Genomic DNA, 19,332 nt, shown 5'->3' on the forward strand with positions numbered 1-19,332 from the left:
ATAAAAGATTTGAGCTATGGATAAAGAAAGGTCTTACAACCTACCTCTCATTTATAGATAAAAGAGTATTACAAAGTTTCCAAATCCTGCAGGACAAACATGGCCTAGAACATAATGACTTTTTTAGGTACCTTCAAGTACGAAACTATGTTAACCAGAGTTGTAGATATACAGACCTATCAACAGTAGAATTAGAATTTTTCAAGATTCTGAATTCGGCTTGCAGTTCAATACCTAGTAAATCAGTTTCTCGATTATATAATGCACTCTCCCATGCTAAAAATGTAAATACACTGTATATTAAAGAGAAATGGGAGAAAGAAGCGGGGTTGGTACTTTCAGAGGAGGCTTGGGGGAAAATCTGCAGCTTTCAATGGTCCTCGACTAATTCTTTGACTTGGAGAGGACATTGTTGGAAAAACATTATAAGATACTTCAGGACCCCATATCAGGAAAAATATAAAGATACAAATGTGATGTGTTGGAGAAGGTGCGGCTCCAAGGAGGCAAATCATTTTCATATTTTTTGGGATTGCCCTAAATTAAGTCTATTTTGGGAAGGTATTCATAGAACATTAGTTAAGGTACTTAGGTCCCAGATACCTCTGAACTTTGAGGAACTCTATTTGGGGCATGTATTGTTTCTTGAACAGAAGGAAGATATAAAGTTGCTGCAGGCCCTCTTAGCGGCAAGTAAGAAATCAATCACTAGAAAATGGCTAAATCCAATACCACCTACATTAGAAGATTGGTACGAAATTATCTTGGAAATATTTAAAATGGAAAAGTTGACTTACTCCCTGAGAACTCAAAAAGAAAAATTTTATCAAATCTGGAATAAATGGATTGAATATATAACCCCAATGCGAGCAGACTTTAGATGACTCTCCTAATGATTTATACTGCTCTTCTCATCAACACAGTAATATTGCTAACGTTAAGCACCCCTAGTCTAAATGTTTGTTTTTTTTGTTTTCTTTTGGAAAATAGAGAATTAACACAGGTAAAGGGAAAGATTTGGGAAAGGGATAAAAAAATGAAAAAATTAAGTAAATAAGTACATAGGGATTGGATAATTATGTCTGCGGGCAGGAGCAAGCATGAACAAATTAGGATATATAAACACCTACAATGGTTGATACATAGGCTTATATACAACATTTTGGACCAGTGGAAATGGTCCAGAAGGGTTATATGGAAACTATTATTACCATTTTTCTTAACAACTAATTCCATTACTTAGCCTAATAGGTTAGATTTACCACAGTACATAATTATCTATTTAAATGTTTATTTTCCTTTTATATCATCTCAATGTGTACTTAAGAATGTATAAATAATTGTAGTTTTATACATATAAAAAAATGGAAAAGGTTATATGTGTGAAAAGAGTACATGATATTTGTGAATTCCTTATCCAAATAAAAATAAAATTTAAAAAAAAGGAATTAGGAAAGAAAAATTATGTTTGACAGGTCTGTTAACAGACTTTTGAGTTGTAACTCAATAGGTAAGGAAAAGCATGGCTATCTTGGACTTTCTCCCATTATCGTGCAGCAAGATGCGCCATTTTAGACTTTAAGACTTTTGATAAGGTGCCATGTAAGAAGCTATTAGATAAATTAGAGCACATAGGAATGGCAATAATAACCAGCAAAAATTTGTCAAAAGGCAGAAAACCCAAGAGAGTGCATCAACTGGAATCTGGAGCAACAAACGATCTGCTGGAGGCAATCAATGGGTCAAACTGCAAGGGAAGAAAAGAAATTAGGTTATTAGCGCAAGAGTAAACAAGTGGGGTCCCAGCCAGATTAGAGCTGGGCCCCAGCAGTTCACAATATACATGAATGATTTAGTTGAGGGCACCAGGAGCAATATAATCAAGTTGACTTGGAGTGTAGGTGACGAGGATGAAAAGGACTTCAAGGATATATAAACCGCATAGATCAACGAGGATAGACGAGCAGTGCCGGGTGAAATATAATGTAGAAAAATGTGGTGGGCGAAACAGTGGCTGAGTAGATTTTAAAATGGTAAGAGACCAAAAGTTATTGGTGTTCAGAAAGACCTGGATGAATAACTGAAAGTTAATGTAAAGGTGCTGAAAACAATTACAAGGCCAAATTATAGATGCCTTTTATTGCAAGGAAATTTTGTACAAAAATGAACATTGTACTGAAGATATACAGGGGACTGGTGAAACTGCAATATCTAGACTAATAATTGTTCCATTTTGAGAGGTTATACTGACTATAGAGGAATACAGCAAAATATGCATTGACAGGTTCCTGGAATGGAACAATTCTTTCTATAAGGAGTTTGAATAGAATAGATAGAATTCTCTCAAGTTTAGAAGATGATAGGTCATTTCCTTTCTTTTTTTTGGCTTTCAAATGTTTTTATTGTGAAGCAACATCAGCTTAACCACAGCTGACAATGTCTTAAAGTACAATGCCTCTTTTTTTCTTTTCTTTCTAGGTCATTTCATTGAAACCTACAACATCCTTAAATGTATGACAAGGTAAATGCAAGGTTAATATTTCCCTTGGCTGAAGAGTCCCAGTTAGCTCATTGCTGGCAAGATGTTGGAGTGTATAATTAAGGAAGGAATGCCAGTTATTTGGAGAAGTTTAATGTAATCAACGTCAATGTAGTTTTACGCATCAATAAAAAGAAGATGGACTTGTATTCTCTGGATTTTAGAAACATAAAAAGTGATTTTATTGCAAAAAAAAGATCCTCAGGCAACAAAACAGGATAGATGTTGAGATGTTTCCACTAGCTGGAGAATCTTGAAAAAAGGAATATAGGTACAAGATTAGGGGTGATTAGTTATATCTGAGATGCAAAGGAATTTCTTCTCACAAAGGATGGTGACTCTCTGGAAGTGTTCCAGAAGGTTATTGTGGCTGGATCAGTGAAGGCATTTAAAAAGGCAGGTACATTTTTGAAAACTGGGGAACTGTCAACTATAGGGAACTGTCACGGAAGAGGAGATGATTCTTCGGGCAACTCAACCATGATAATATTGGATGTCAGGCAGGCTGGAGGGGCGGAGTGGCCTTCTCCTACTCCTATGTTCTTGTATTCACTGTTCAGAAAAGTGGTTAGTCTTTCAGAATGGGGATAAGAAAAAAACATTCTTCATCAAGAGGTTGTTGAATCTGCCAAATTCATAATCATAGAGGGCTGTGGAGGCTCTGCTGCTAAGTATATTCAAGATGGGGATTGAAGATTTTGTTTTTGCAGGAATGTTCTGCTAAGGTAAAAGGTCAGCCACGGTCTTTTTAAATGGCTGAGCAGTTTCATTAACTAGAGTAACTTGAATAAAAGGATGTAGATACAACATAAGGCCACAAGACCCAGAAACACAACTAGACCATTTGGTCTATCGTCTGCTTCACCATTCTGATTATTTTCCCCATCCTCCTGCCTTCTTGTTGTAGTCTTTGCCATCTTTACTAATCAAAAACCTATTAACCGCTGCTTTAAATATACCAAATGACTTGGCCTCCACTGCTGTCTGTGGCAATGAATTCCATAGATTCACCATGCTCTGGCTAAGGAAATTCCTCCCTCATCTCCATTATACGTCATACAAGCTTCCATAAAAGAAAAACCTCAATCCGCCAACTCAAATCCATCTAAACAAAAATCGGACGGAAACCATATTAATTAACTCAAATCAGATGACAGTAGTGGGCAAATGAACCCCACCTTTTCTCGAAATCAAATCAAGGATCAAAAGTTTGACTTCTGATTTTCTCCAAACTAAGACAGTATCCCTTCTTAGATATGGAGCCCAAAACTGCTCACAGTACTCCAAATGTGGTCTGACCATTATTAGGGACGATTATTGTCACATGCACCATGATACAGTGAAATATTATAGTCACTGTTTCCTGGTACATATGATACTCTGTAATAATGTGCATACTGCTTAGACAGATCAAATCACTACTTAGTTCATTTCTTCGCACAAAGGGTGGAGAATCTCTGGTTGTCTCTATCCCTGATGATTATGGAGCCCAGATTACCTCCTTTTGCTTCTATTCTATATGAAACAAACCACAGACCGTAGTGAACACTTTTCCACCCATGTAATTTTTTTGCTTACTTTTTTCCTGCAGTGACTCAAAGGCCACTTCACCTTGTGGGTTCTCATCCAGATCTCCATAATGTAAAACTTTATGATTGAGAGACAGCCGACAATACCAGAATTTATCTGTGGAAAATAGAGGCAAAAGGAAGAAAAGAATTATAGGGATCAGAATGAATGATAACAGCATACAAAACTTGTCTTTAACCACACCACTCCCAACAGTAACTACAGTTAAATTGGGGATTACTGGACAGTGCGGCTTGCTGAGCTGGAAGGGCCTATACTGCTCTGCATTTCAATCAATGAATCAATAAACAAACTGATACCTTGCCGCCTGCGATTGCTAATTTTACGGAAGCTAGTGCCCTCACAAAGTCGGTTCAGGCGCTGCTGTTTGATAAGCTCCATCACCTCGGGTTGAATTTTCTCCCGCAGCTCACTGAGAACAGAGATTGAGGTCAGAGGTCAGCGTAAACGGTTGAAGCAGACGTACTTATTCACATGACATGCATAGGAAGAAAAGTCTTTGACCAGTGTGCCTTTCAAAACAAAACCACACCAATTAACAAAATGCTATGAACTATCCACACATCATCTCCAGGTCTGTTGTTTTGTGTCCTCATTAACATGCTCTAATGAAGTCCACATCAAGGACCACTTCTCTCAGTGAAAACAAAAAAGGAACATGACATAAATTGCCATTAAGAACCAATTGGAAAAATGTAAATCTGGCCATTTCTTCAAAGGCAAATTCTAAGAACCTAAAGCTACGTCCAGACCAGATAATTTTGAAAACACCGGTTTCACGTAAAAACGATAGGCGTCCACACCAAGCATTTTTGAAAATACCTCCGTCCACATTAAAACGGGTATTTGGGCGAACCTCCTCTGACTGGGCATGTGCAGGACACATCTACAGAATTCACCTGCTTCGACGAGTACGCCCGACTCCGAGAGTTTGGACCAAGCAACAGGTGATGGCTGCAACATGTTTGGTGTGGAATCTTGCTGTGAAAGACTTGGTGCGTGTTTGTCCAGTTACAGACTAGAAAAACTTAAAAGGAAATTGTCAAATGACAGATAGCTGTTGACTCTCGCGCAGGAGGACTTAAAACTGAAAAAACAAGTACTGGAGTGTAAGGAGGCAACCGACAGGGAGTTAGCGGACAGTATGACTCGGCTGACGACTAACATTGAAAAACTGACTAACTCTGTTGCAGAGGGATTTGCAATGATGGGGAATATGATGGCTCCCCCCCAGTACTTTTCACCGCCACAATACCAGCCTCACAGCCACTACAATAGCTACACAAACGGACACACAGACCCCCGGGTGGCCCCACCAACATCTTTCCCGCTCCCACAGAGAGGCCACCCTGGAAACATTTCCTACAGTCATCACACATCAAAGTTGCTGGTGAACAGTTGAGGTACAGTTGACGTTTCAGGCCGAGACCCTTCGTCAGGACTAACTGAAAGAAGAGCTAGTAAGAGATTTGAAAGTGGGAGGGGGAAGAGGGAGATCCAAAATGATAGGAGAAGACAGGAGGGGGAGGGATGGAGCCAAGAGCTGGACAGGTGATTGGCAAAAAGGATATGAGAGGATCATGGGACAGGAGGCCCAGGGAGAAAGAAAAGGGGGAGGGGGGGAAAAAGCTCAGAGGATGGGCAAGGAGTATAGTCAGAGGGACAGAGGGAGGAAAAGGAGAGTGAGAGAAAGAATGTGTGTATAAAAATAAATAACGGATGGGGTACGAGAGGGAGGTGGGGCATTAGCGGAAGTTAGAGAAGTCAATGTTCATGCCATCAGGTTGGAGGCTACCCAGACGGAATATAAGGTGTTCTTCCTCCAACCTGAGTGTGGCTTCATCTTTACAGTAGAGGAGGCTGTGGATAGACATGTCAGAATGAGAATGGGATGTGGAATTAAAATGTGTGGCCACTGGGAGATCCTGCTTTCTCTGGGGGACAGAGCGTAGGTGTTCAGCAAAGTGGTCTCCCAGTCTGCATCGGGTCTCGCCAATATATAGAAGGCCACATCGGGAGCACCGGATGCAGTATATCACCCCAGCAGACTCACAGGTGAAGTGTTGCCTCACCTGGAAGGACTGTTTGGGGCCCTGAATGGTGGCGAGGGAGGAAGTGTAAGGGCATGTGTAGCACTTGTTCCGCTTACAAGGATAAGTGCCAGGAGGGAGATCAGTGGGGAGGGATGGGGGGGATGAATGGACAAGGGAGTCGCGTACGGAGCGATCCCTGCGGAAAGCAGAGTGGGGGGGAGGGAAAGATGTGCTTAGTGGTGGGATCCCGTTGGAGGTGGCGGAAGTTACGGAGAATAATATGTTGGACCCGGAGGCTGGTGGGGTGGTAGGTGAGGACCAGGGGAACCCTATTCCTAGTGGGGTGGCGGGAGGATGGAGTGAGAGCAGATGTGCGTGAAATGGGGAAGATGCGTTTGAGAGCAGAGTTGATGGTGGAGGAAGGGATGCCCCTTTCTTTAAAAAAGGAAGACATTTCCCTCGTCCTAGAATGAAAAGCCTCATCCTGAGACCAGATGCGGCGGAGACGGAGGAATTGTGAGGGGAGGGATGGCATTTTTGCAAGAGACAGGGTGAGAAGAGGAATAGTCCAGATAGCTGTGAGAGTCAGTAGGCTTATAGTAGACATCAATAGATAAGCTGTCTCCAGAGATAGAGACAGAAAGATCTAGAAAGGGGAGGGAGGTGTCGGAAATGGACCAGGTAAACTTGAGGGCAGGGTGAAAGTTGGAGGCAAAGTTAATGAAGTCAACGAGCACAGCATGCATGCAGGAAGCAGCGCCAATGCAGTCATCAATGTAGCGAAGGAAAAGTGGGGGACAGATACCAGAATAGGTTTGGAACATAGATTGTTCCACAAAGCCAACAAAAAGGCAGGCATAGCTAGGACCCATACGGGTGCCCATAGCTACACCTTTAGTTTGGAGGAAGTGGGAGGAGCCAAAGGAGAAATTATTAAGACTAAGGACTAATTCCGCTAGACGGAGCAGAGTGGTGGTAGAGGGGAACTGATTAGGTCTGGAATCCAAAAAGAAGCAGAGAGCTTTGAGACCTTCCTGATGGGGGATGGAAGTATATAGGGACTGGACATCCATGGTGAAAATAAAGCGGTGGGGGCCAGGGAACTTAAAATCATCGAAAAGCTTAAGAGCATGAGAAGTGTCACGAACATAGGTAGGAAGGGATTGAACAAGGGGGGATAAAACCGCGTCAAGGTATGCAGAAACGAGTTCGGTGGGGCAGGAGCAAGCTGAGACAATAGGTCTGCCAAGACAGGCAAGTTTGTGGATCTTGGGTAGGAGGTAGAACCGGTCATAGTCATAGTCCTACAGTCATAGTCTCTTCACCGATGAAAGGGACGACAGCTACAACTAAATGCAATAAGGCTTGTTACTGGACAAAAGTGAAACTTGCTGTTACCTCATTTGTTTGCCTTTACTTTTGCCATGTCTTTCTGAATTATTTTGCTGTATTTAACATGTGCAATAAAACAAGTTTTATTGAAACATAAGGATGAAGATAAAGGGAAAGTGAGAAGAAAAGTTAAGAATGACAGCAGAATCAACAGAGCAGAAAGCTCAAGAAGGGATCGCACAGTATGGCCAAATGAAATTGGAATTGATCTGGGAGGTGAGGGGAGTAATGAATTAAAAGTATTGTATATGGATGCACGGAGTATAAGAAATAAAGTGGACGAGCTTGAGGCACAGTTGGAAATTGGTAAGTATGATGTTGTGGGAATAACAGAGACATGGCTTCAAGTGGACAGGGCCTGGGAAATGAATATTCAAGGATATACGTTCTGTCGAAAGGACAGACTGATGGGCAGAGGGGGTGGGGTGGCTCTGTTGGTGAGGAATGAGATTCAGTCCCTTGCGAGGGGGGACATAGAATCAGGGGATGTAGAGTCAGTATGGATAGAACTGAGAAATTCTAAGGGTAGAAAGATCCTAATGGGAGTTATCTACAGGCCCCCAAACAGTAGTCTGGATGTAGGATGCAAGTTGAATCAAGAGTTAAAATTGGCATGTCGCAAAGGTAATGCTACAGTTGTTATGGGGGACTTCAACATGCAGGTAGACTGGAGGAATCAGGTTGGTACTGGACCCCAAGAAAGGGAGTTTGTGGAGTCCCTCTGAGATGGATTCTTAGAACAGCTTGTACTGGAGCCTACCAGAGAGAACGCAATTCTAGATTTAGTGTTGTACAATGAACCGGATTTGATCAGGGATCTCGAGGTAAAGGAGCCATTAGGAGGTAGTGACCATAATATGATAAATTTTAATCTACAATTTGAGAGGGAGAAGGGAAACTCGGAAGTGTCAGTATTACAGTTGAACAAAGGGAACTATGGTGCTATGAGGGAGGAGCTGGCCAAAGTTCAATGGAACAATACCCTAGCAGGGATGACAGTGGAACAGCAATGGCAAGTGCTTCTGGGAATAATGCGGAAGGTGCAGGATCAGTTCGCTCCAAAGAGGAAGAAAGATCCTAAGGGGAGTAAGGGGAGGCCGTGGCTGACAAGGGAAGTAAAGGACAGTATAAAAATAAAAGAGAAGTATAACATAGCAAAGATGAGTGGGATGCCGGAGGATTGGGAAAATTTTAAAGAGCAACAGAAGGTAACTAAAAAGGCAATACGCGGAGAAAAAAATGAGGTACGAAGGAAAACTAGCCAAGAATATAAAGGATAGTAAAAGCTTCTTTAGGTATCTGAAAAGGAAAAAAAATAGTTAAAACCAAAATTGGGCCCTTGAAGACAGAAGCGGGTGAATTTATTATGAGGAACAAGGAAATGGCAGACGAGTTGAACAGGTACTTTGGATCTGTCTTCACTAGGGAAGACACAGATAATCTCCCAGATGTAACAGTGGCTAAAGGACCTAGGGTAATGGATGAATTGAAGGAAATTTATATTAGGCAGGAAATGGTATTGGATAGGCTGTTGGGTCTGAAGGCTGATAAGTCCCCGGGACCTGATGGTCTGCATCCCAGGGTACTTAAGGAGGTGGCTTTAGAAATTGTGGACGCATTGGTGATCATTTTCCAATGTTCTATAGATTCAGGATCAGTTCCTGTGGATTGGAGGGTGGCTAATGTTGTCCCTCTCTTCAAGAAGGGAGGAAGAGAGAAAACAGGGAATTATAGACCAGTTAGCCTGACGTCGGTGGTGGGAAAGATGTTGGAGTCAATTATAAAAGATGAAATTACGACACATCTGGATAGCAGTAACAGGATCGGTCCGAGTAAGCATGGATTTACGAAGGGGAAATCGTGCTTGACTAATCTTCTGGAATTTTTTGAGGATGTAACTATGAAAATGGACAAGGGAGAGCCAGTGGATGTTGTGTACCTGGACTTTCAGAAAGCCTTTGATAAAGTCCCACATAGGAGATCAGTGGGCAAAATTAGGGCACATGGTACTGGGGGCAGAGTATTGACATGGATTGAAAATTGGCTGGCTGACAGAAGATAAAGAGTAGCGATTAACGGGTCCTTTTCGGAATGGCAGGCGGTGACCAGTGGGGTACCGCAGGGTTCAGTGCTGGGACCGCAGCTGTTTACAATATATATTAATGATTTAGATGAGGGAATTAAAAGTAACATTAGCAAATTTGCCAATGACACAAAGCTGGGTGGCAGTGTGAAATGTAAGGAGGATGTTATGAGAATACAGGGTGACTTGGACAGGCTGGGTGAGTGGGCAGATGCATGGCAGATGCAGTTTAATGTGGATAAATGTGAGGTTATCCACTTTGGTGGTAAGAATGGGAAGGCAGATTATTATTTAAATGGAGTCAAATTAGGAAAAGGGGAAGCACAATGAGATCTAGGTGTTCTTGTACATCAGTCACTGAAAGCAAGCATGCAAGTACAGCAGGCAGTGAAGAAAGCTAATGGCATGCTGGCCTTCATAACAAGGGGAATTGAGTATAAGAGCAAAGAGGTCCTTCTGCAGCTGTACAGGGCCCTGGTGAGACCACACCTGGAGTACTGAGTGCAGTTTTAGTCTCCAAATTTGAGGAAGGACATTCTTGCTATTGAGGGAGTGCAGCGTAGGTTCACAAGGTTAATTCCCAGGATGGCGGGACTATCATATGTCGAAAGATTGGAGCGACTGGGCTTGTATACTCTGGCATTTAGAAGGCTGAGAGGGGATCTTATTGAAACATAAGATTATTAAGGGATTGGACACGCTGGAGGCAGGAAGCATGTTCCCGCTGATGGATGAGTCCAGAACCAGGAGCCACAGTTTAAGAATTAGGGATAGGCCATTTAGAATGGAGTTGAGGAAAAACTTTTTCACCCAGAGAGTGGTGGATATGTGGAATGCTCTGCCCCAGAAGGCTGTGGAGGCCAAGTCTCTGGATGCTTTCAAAAAAGGAATGGATAGAGTTCTTAAAGATAGTGGAATCAAAGGTTATGGGGATAAGGCAGGAACTGGATACTGATAGTGATGATCAGCCATGATCACAGTGAATGACAGTGCTGGCTCGAAGGGCCAAATGGCCTACTCCTGCACCTATTGTCTATTGAGTTACTGGGCAAAAGTGATTTTATTTTTACCTGAGTAAAGTGAAACTTACAATTTTCCTTTTTTGGCCTTCACATTTTCACGCCTATGCCAAACATAAGCTACTACTTAAAAATTACATTTTGGAAGTAGTGACAATTGCATCAATTGAATGTTTGCACAAGCAATACATTAATAAAGCACCTTGTTAAATGTATAAAACATGTCTGCATCAGTGTTATCTTGTATTTCCATACAATGTTACATGAGGCTGTTACACATCTATTGTCAGGGAAGTACCTGCATAAACAGGTAAATCACCTTCATACAAGCAAAGACAGAAAACAGGGCAAAGTGAGTATCACACATACAAGTTGCTGGTGAACGCAGCAGGCCACGCAGCATCTATAGGAAGAGGGACGGTCGACGTTTCAGGCCGAGACCCTTCATCAGGAGTAACTGAAAGAAGAGTTAGTAAGAGATTTGAAAGTGGGAGGGGGAAGGGGAGATCCAAAATGATAGGAGAAGACAGGAGGGGGAGGGATGGAGCCAAGAGCTGGACAGGTGATTGGCAAAAGGGATATGAGAGGATCATGGGACAGGAGGCCCAGGGAGAAAGAAAAGGGAGGGGAACTCAGAGGATGGGCAAGGGGTATAGTCAGAGGGACAGAGGGAGAAAAAGGAGAGAGAGAGAAAGAATGTGTGTATATAAATAAATAATGGATGGGGTACGAGGGGGGACGTGGGGCATTAGTGGAAGTTAGAGAAGTCAATGTTCCTGCCATCAGGTTGGAGGCTACTCAGACGGAATATAAGGTGTTGTTCCTCCAACCTGAGTGTGGCTTCATCTTTACAGTAGAGGAGCCCGTGGATAGACATGTCAGAATGGGGATGGGATGTGGAATTAAAATGTGTGGCCACTGGGAGATCCTGCTTTCTCTGGCAGACAGAGCATAGGTGTTCAGTGAAATGATCTCCCAGTCTGCGTCAGGTCTCGCCAATATGTAGGCCACATCGGGAGTACCGTTCGCAGTATATCACCCCAGCCGACTCACAGGTGAAGTGTCGCCTCACCTGGAAGGACTGTCTGGGACCCTGAATGGTGGCGAGGGAGGAAGCGTAAGGGCATGTGTAGCACTTGTTCTGCCTACAAGGATAAGTGCCGGGAGGGAGATTGGTGGGGAGGGATGGGGGGGACGAATGGACAAAGTGAATATACTTATTTATTCAGTAAGTTATGGGTCAAAGTATTTGGTGAGTACATTTCTAACTCTTCTGGCTTCAGTCTTGTTGCCGTCTGTTCTGAAATTGTTAGGTTGTATGGGGGGGATTGAAATTAACGTAGACAATAAAGTAAATAACACATGCATGAAGCCATCCGCCATTGTTGTTGTGGCGTTCAAGAAAACAATGAAATGCCGCGCTGCCGCCACCATCTGTTCCGGCACGTCATGACTGCGTTTTTGAAAAGAGCCGGTTACCCTGTACACGCTACACTGGCCTTAGGCGTTTTCAGATTTATTCAGTCTGGAGAGCGTTTTTGAAAAGTTCCGTTTTCGGGGGGAGGAAAACGCCATTTCAGTGTGGACGGAGGATCAAAACGAAGAGAAAAAGCTTCGGTTACGGATTTATCCAGTCTAGTGTGGACGTAGCCTAAGAATCTAAGGCATTCACACACAGGACCTTTCCTAAGCGGGCGTGAAACAACATATATAATGTAATACCCATTGAACAGACATCCATTTAAATGTATTCCTTTCATGGTGCTGGGTGAAAAATGAATGCTAGGAAACTCCCTGATTTTCACATCTATCTGTGGGATCCATAACTTCTGTGAACCACAGAAGTTCCTTTGCATGAGGATTGGAACTTCAGCTTTTGATTAAGCACTGGAACTTCAGCCAAACTTTTGTAGCAAAGTCTGGGAGCAGGTTGGATGCATTGTTTTCTAATTGGAGGGATGATTGCAAATTTCTGCCACACCGCTTTGTACCCAAGAGTCAATGCCCTTTAAAAAAAAGCAGTCTGGTGAAAAGTGTAGGATAACAACGTGACATACATGATTGGTGGCGACTGGAAGTCATCCTGGCTCATTCTCTCAGACTGACGTAGCCTCAGGATCTCAGAGTAGCTCATGCAACGGACTTTATTCTTAAACTGGTCCAGAGAGTTTGGCTTTGTGCCCAGAGACCTTGTGATCTGCTCACGTACCACCTGCATCACCTGCCAAGGTAGGATGAGAGAATTAGAGCATTCACAATAGAAGTGGTCGAGTCCATATTCTAACCAAGGTTTGTATTGGATTAATCAATGACTATTTTTTTTTGCCCTGGCTTACAGTTCTTCCATCATTCATTATATACTCCCCAGGTTACACAGGCTTTCATGTTTGGAGAGCTACCTTCTGTGGACATTCCTCATGGTTCATCTTTGTGTTTGAAAAAGCCGCTGAACAGGCAGGGTGCTGCCGGGTCCTCACGACATCGATTGCACACAATTCTACTGTTTCAAGGTCTGCCACAAGACCTTGTTTTGAGGGGCATCAAAGAAAGGAGTGACCCTGAATGAACTGCTGCCAAAGAGTTCCTCAACCTCAATTATCATATGTAATCTTCTCCCTGAACATCCTTTCCGATTGTTTCTGACACTCGGGGCCCTCTCTCCCAACTGCTTCCTCTCCCAGATGACCTTTGGGAATCATACATCACAGAAACTCTGAATCCATTTCAGGAGTGCTCCCCAAGAGTGGCCATGGAGCAAGTTTGGCTTATAGCTAATAGTTTTCATGTCTCTGGTCTATCTTTTAATAACCTTAACGATCTCTTTGGACATCATACAATATCACTTTCTGGGGAAATGAGCTCCACCAGTGCTTTTTTTCCTTAAAAAAAACAAGCATAAACTCTCAGGTAGACATCATTAGTATAAATTCTATGCCTCGCCCATTTTGTACTATGGAAGCCAGAAATGTGTATCGTACTCTAATGCTCTACAAATAACCATATAACAATTACAGCACAGAAACAGGCCATCTCGGCCCTTCGAGTCCATGCCGAACGCTTACTCACCTAGTCCCACCAACCTGCACTCAGCTCATAACCATCCATTCCTTTCCTGTCCATATAGCTATCCAATTTAACTTTAAATGACAATATTGAACCTGCCTCAACCACTTCTGCTGGAAGCTCGTTCCACACAGCTACCACTCTCTGAGTAAAGAAGTTCCCCCTCATGTTACCCCTAAACTTTTGCCCTTTAACTCTCAACTCATGTCCGTTTGTTAGAATCTCCCTTACTCTCAATGGAAGACCTTGTTCCATTGTAGTTCCATTGTACTGATACATTGTAGTTGCACAAAATACAAGTGATGAATAAGTGTTTTCATGGAAAGGAGTAAAGAGTGAAGTTTGTCCAGAGTACCTGGACACCCCCTTCATTGCTATCATGTCCAAGACACAAAGACTTGCACACCCTCCAATTCACGGACCATTCCAAATTTGAAATATATCACACCTTCTGCCTTTGCAATTGGTAGAAGGTTTCAAACCTAACAGTTCTATGCAACCACCCTCATCACAAAATATTACAGTGCAGAAACAAGCCCTTCAACTCACCCAGTCTGTGCCAAACTGTTTTTCTGCGAGTCCCATTTACCTGCATCCGGACTATTCCCTTCTCATCCATGCACCCATCCAAAGTTCTCTTAAAATGCTGCAATTGAACTGGTATCCACCACCTTTGTTGGCAGCTAAATCCCACACTCGCGCCACCCTCTGAGTGAGGAAGTTGCCCCTCAGAGTCCCCTTAAATATTTTACCTTTCACCGTTAAACTATGACCTGTCTGGTCTTGCCCATCCTCAGGGGAAACCTGTATGAAATCACTCATTCCCCTACACTCCAGGGATTCTGGACAGCTGCTCAGATTTTGGCAAAAAAATATTTATTCCAACATCCGCATCTCCAAAATGAAGTTTTAAAATAAAGTGCCAAGCCTCAACTTACATTTGATTTACAAACAAATCTATTCATACTTATAATTTCTTTCCAAAGAAAGAATGGACCTCGACTTAGAGTTTTAAAAAAATCTGCTCAAGATATTTAAATTAGGAAGACTGCTTGAATTTTTTAAAGCTCTTCACTGCTTTCATCTAAGGCACATTACCCCTCTTTGCCTTTCAGTCACCATGTATACTGTCGCACGTTTGCTTCTCTTGCCCTGCCCTGAGATTGAGTAATTCTAAAGCAAGCAACATCGGTTTAAAAAATTAGACATTATCGTACATATAACTTCTCTTGCTCCATATTCAACACCTACAACATACTGTGAATTACTCTGACAATGCACGTCGATTGTCTGTCTTAATAGTCAGAACCAGAAATGTTGTAAACATTCTAACACTACATTCACTTGAGGAGCACTCACCGGAACTAGTAACCAGCAATGTTTATAAGGAAAGTAGCAAGACTTACTCAAAATCCCACATTGTGTCTGGAATGCAAGCCGCACGAACAATTTATGAGTGTTGCATCTGCAGCAAGAGAGAATGTGCTCGATCTGGTTTCACGGAGAGGGTCTGGAAATCAGCCAGAGCACCTCAGTTTTTGAAATATTGTTGGCAGAGGCTTCTGTACATGTGGGTATTTCTCAGCTGTTTCAGCAAGAGCATTTTGTGCTACAGTCAGTATAGGAAGCAATCTGTGTCACAGCAGGGTTCCCTTTGCTGAATCTGGGTAAAACACACACGCCTAATGCAGGTGCCGAATGCCGCAGTTCAGTTGTTTGTTCCAAAGTGACGCTGACTTCTGTACAACGGTCGGCCTAGCATTCACCGAACTGACATACTCAACAGATAATTACTTAAAATGACAGAAAGTTGCAAGCCAATGATCTACTTACACCCAAGATCACAGATAATTACTCCTCATAATGCCAGAGCACTTTAAATGTTCATTGATAGCATTTTATGGAGGGTCCTTAAAGCATTTAATCCCATAGATATTATGCTAATTGCTCTGTCATCATCAGTCTCATGCTGAACACCTTTGTGATTACAAATTACTTCATAAATTCATGAAGGACTCCAACATATTTGCTTCTCCCTAGGATCGAATAACCAATTGTTTCTTTTTACTAGTTTTCATTTCTTGAACAAGGAATATTTGACTGAGCTGAATCATTTATTTTAATTCAGCTGAACTGCACATAGCTGTCCTTTGTAAAAACTGATGAGTGGAATTGATTTAAGAAACCTAAATGCAGAGCAGAGCGATTACAAACCACCTTGTCAGTTCAAAGGCAGAAGGTACCATATTTACCTTGCACACTGCTATTTACCACTGCCACGAGGCAGACGATAATCAGTACTGACAGCTTCTAGGATCGTGAACTTGAAAGCTATTGTTTACAGAGAATACAAATGCCATGGTATCTTAAATTTAGGCAAGAAGGAATGGAAATAAAATCTGCAAAGTATCACTCACATTTTCACAGAAAATGGTGCATTTTCATTTGCATTATTTTGTTTACTCAGCCCTGGAATATGGAACCACAAGTCCATTAGTCTTTGCCAATTCTTAGCTGTGCTTGAGGTGACAGTGCTGCCAAAGTGCAGTTGTGTTATGAGTTCCAAAAATATTTTGTCCCAGAGATAACGAAGCAGCAGTGACAGGTTTCCGTATGCCTGCTGCTTTCAGCTTTCGAGGTGATATATCGATGGTATGGAAGATGCTGTTGAAGAAGCAGCCTTGGCAAGTTGCTCCAATGCGCCTTGTTGTCACTAACCGCAGTTGCACTGTTGGTGTACGGAGAGCCAGTCAAGCAGGTTGCTTTGTTTCAGTTGGTGGCTGGCTCCAAGCACTTTCTCTGGCAGATGGAGAGTATTCCACCATGCTCCTGTGTGTGCCTCGCAGATGGTGGAAAGAGTACATTGTCGGATGAGTCATTTGCTGTGGAACACCCAGCCTCTGGATACTTTTTCCAGTTATTGTTTTTACACGGTTAATCCAGCTAACAATGGTTGATAGTGGGCAATGTAACATGGCTATGCCGTTAGATATATGGAGGCAGGGATTCAATCTCCCATTAGTCATGTCAATGCTGGCTACTGCTGTTTATTGATTACATACATCATCATAGCCTCTGTAGTAATCAATGTGCTATAAAATTTGAGCCTCTGTACCATCTGCAGCTCAATCCCCGACTTTGTCATCAGGAGACCAGAGTCAGTGCGGATGGGAAATAATACCTCTGTTGAGGAATCAACACTGGTGCGCCTCAACTGGCTGCACTATTCTCTCTACACCCATGACTCAGCACAGCATAAACACCAACTATAAATCTGATGACACAACTGTTGCTGGCAGAACCTCAGATGGTGACAAGTAGGTGTAGAGGGGTGGGGCAGGTCGGCTGGTTGAGTGGCATTCAACAACAATCTTGCACCCAGCATCAGTAAGACCAAGGCATTCAACATGGACCAGGAAGGGGGAGTTGAGGGAACACACACCGATCAGTGAGGGGTCAGCAGTGGGAAAGCTGAGCAGTTTCATGTTCCTGGGTGCCAACATTTCTGAACGTCTGTCCTGTGCCCAACATATTGATCCAATTACGAAGAAGGCGGCTATATTTCATTAGGAGTTTGAGGAGATTTGGTATGTCACCTATGACTCTAGCAAATTTCTATAGATATACGATGAAGAGCATTCTCACTGGCTGGTATGATGGGGCCACCGCACAGGATTGGAAAAAGCTGCAGAGAGCTGTAATCTCAGCCATCTCCATCGTGGGCACTGGCCTCCCCACCATTGAGGGCATCTTTAAAAGGCGGCATCCATCAGGATTTCCAACACCCAGGGAATGCCCTCTTCTGAGTACTACCACAAGAGTGGAGATACAGGAGCCTGAAAACACACACTGAATATTTTAGGACCAGCTTCTGCACCTCCGCCATCAGATATCTGAATGGACAATGAACCTATGAACACTACCTCACTATTCTTGCTGTCTTTTTGCACTACTCATTTATGTATATTTCTCATTGCTGCAAAACCACAAATTTCACGACGCATGTCAGGAATAATGTACCCAGTTCTGATTCACTGCCAGACACTTGTATGGCAATAATGTTAATTCCAAGTCTGAGTTCCAAGCCAGCCTGTTGTTCTGTGTTGCAACATGCCGGGACGGACTCATTCACGATCTTTGAAGTTGCGAATGGAACTTCACTAAATATTAGGCACTGATCAGTGAACATCACCACTTCTAAACATGATGTAACAAAGGTCATTGATGAAACACCTGAATATAGTCGGACCTAAGGGTTGCCATGGAAACATATGTGCAGATGCCAGAATCGGAATCAGGTTTAATATCATTGGCATATGTCATGAAATATGTTGTTCTGCAGCAGCAGTACATTGCAATACAAAATAATAAAACTATAAATTATAATAAATTAAATACAAAATAATATATAACAATATAAATTAAGTAAGTAGTGCAGAAAAGTGAGCAAAAAGTGAGGTAGTGTTCATGGGTTCATTGCCCATTCAGATAACTGATGGTGGAGGAGAAGAAGCTGTTCCTGTAATGCTGAGAGTGCCTCTTCGGGCTCCTGTATCTCCTCCTTGATGGTAGCAATGAGAAAAGGGCTTTGTCCTAAGTGATGGGTTCCTTAGTGATGCGTGTGCTGCCTTCTTGAGGTATTGCTTTTTGAAGGTGTCCTGGGGAGGCTAGTGGCCATGATGGAGCTGGCTGAGTTTACAACTTCCTGCAGCTTTTTCTGATCCAGCGCAGTGGCCCCTCCGTACCAGATGGTGATGCGACCAGTTAGAGTGCTCTCCTCTCTGTGGTGCTGAGATGGTTTTGAGTTTGGAACTCAATCATTTCTCTTTGGGTCGTGTGCATCTCTAGCATGTGGAGTGGGATTTGCCCTTAATGCCCACTGATTCCAGTTTTTCCAGGGCTCATTTTTGACATCAAATAATTCAAAATTCCTCAGAAATTCACCTCTTTTGTGCCTCCCTGCAGCCTGAATTCTGGGAAGAATCTAATCTCAGCATCAATAAACAAAGTTTGGGTGATTTAGTCACTAAAAAGGACCTTGGAAGCACAACTATATTAAGAACTGTTACAGCAAACAATTGTAGTTCTAATGGCGCTCAAGATATTTCTACATTGAAACATTGCTGGCATTTGGAGCAGCCAATTCTAAATTCTGGCAGCAGAATGTAGTTAAAAGGAATTGCATTAATTTGCACAAGCACAGGCCAAGTCATCAGCAGTAAATCATCCCAAATCTCTCAATGTCAATGATTTTCCTGTACAAAAAGATTTAAATTAACTCCGGCCTAATCTAAATAAGTAGCAACATACCATGGGTTAATATTAATCAAGGTCTGTGGATAATTACAACTAAATTTAGAGAGATTGAAAGGAAATACATATTCTCTGAAAGTACAAAATATAAAAAAGCTTATTTCATCATGCAGTAAGCCAAAAAACATATATTTAAAGCTAAACAGAGATAAAGTAAGAAAAACTGAAAAATTGCAAGAAGAACTTTCAATGTGCAAAAGAAACACAAGTCCTAGAACATGAAAATCAAATTACTCACCGGCAGGCCCAACCATATCTGTAGAACAGGGACAATCAGAGCTGCCCAGACACTGATGAAGA

The 19,332-nt window shown here is 42.4% G+C and overlaps 1 protein-coding gene across 7 annotated transcripts in view; it reads right to left on the minus strand.

The window, feature by feature from the left end:
• Positions 1–19,332, minus strand: part of LOC140185265 (engulfment and cell motility protein 2) — a 228,658-nt gene that overhangs the window by 12,783 nt on the left and 196,543 nt on the right. For all 7 annotated transcript variants that reach the window (XM_072238668.1, XM_072238665.1, XM_072238660.1 and 4 more), the window contains 3 exons: positions 12,714–12,877; positions 4,429–4,541; positions 4,118–4,225 (listed from right to left, as the gene is read on the minus strand). In XM_072238668.1, coding sequence (XP_072094769.1) covers positions 4,118–4,225; positions 4,429–4,541; positions 12,714–12,877 — 385 coding nt within the window. The remainder of the gene's footprint in view (positions 1–4,117; positions 4,226–4,428; positions 4,542–12,713; positions 12,878–19,332) is intronic.

This window comes from Mobula birostris, chromosome 2 (assembly GCF_030028105.1).
Source record: "Mobula birostris isolate sMobBir1 chromosome 2, sMobBir1.hap1, whole genome shotgun sequence".
Taxonomy (NCBI): domain Eukaryota; kingdom Metazoa; phylum Chordata; class Chondrichthyes; order Myliobatiformes; family Myliobatidae; genus Mobula; species Mobula birostris.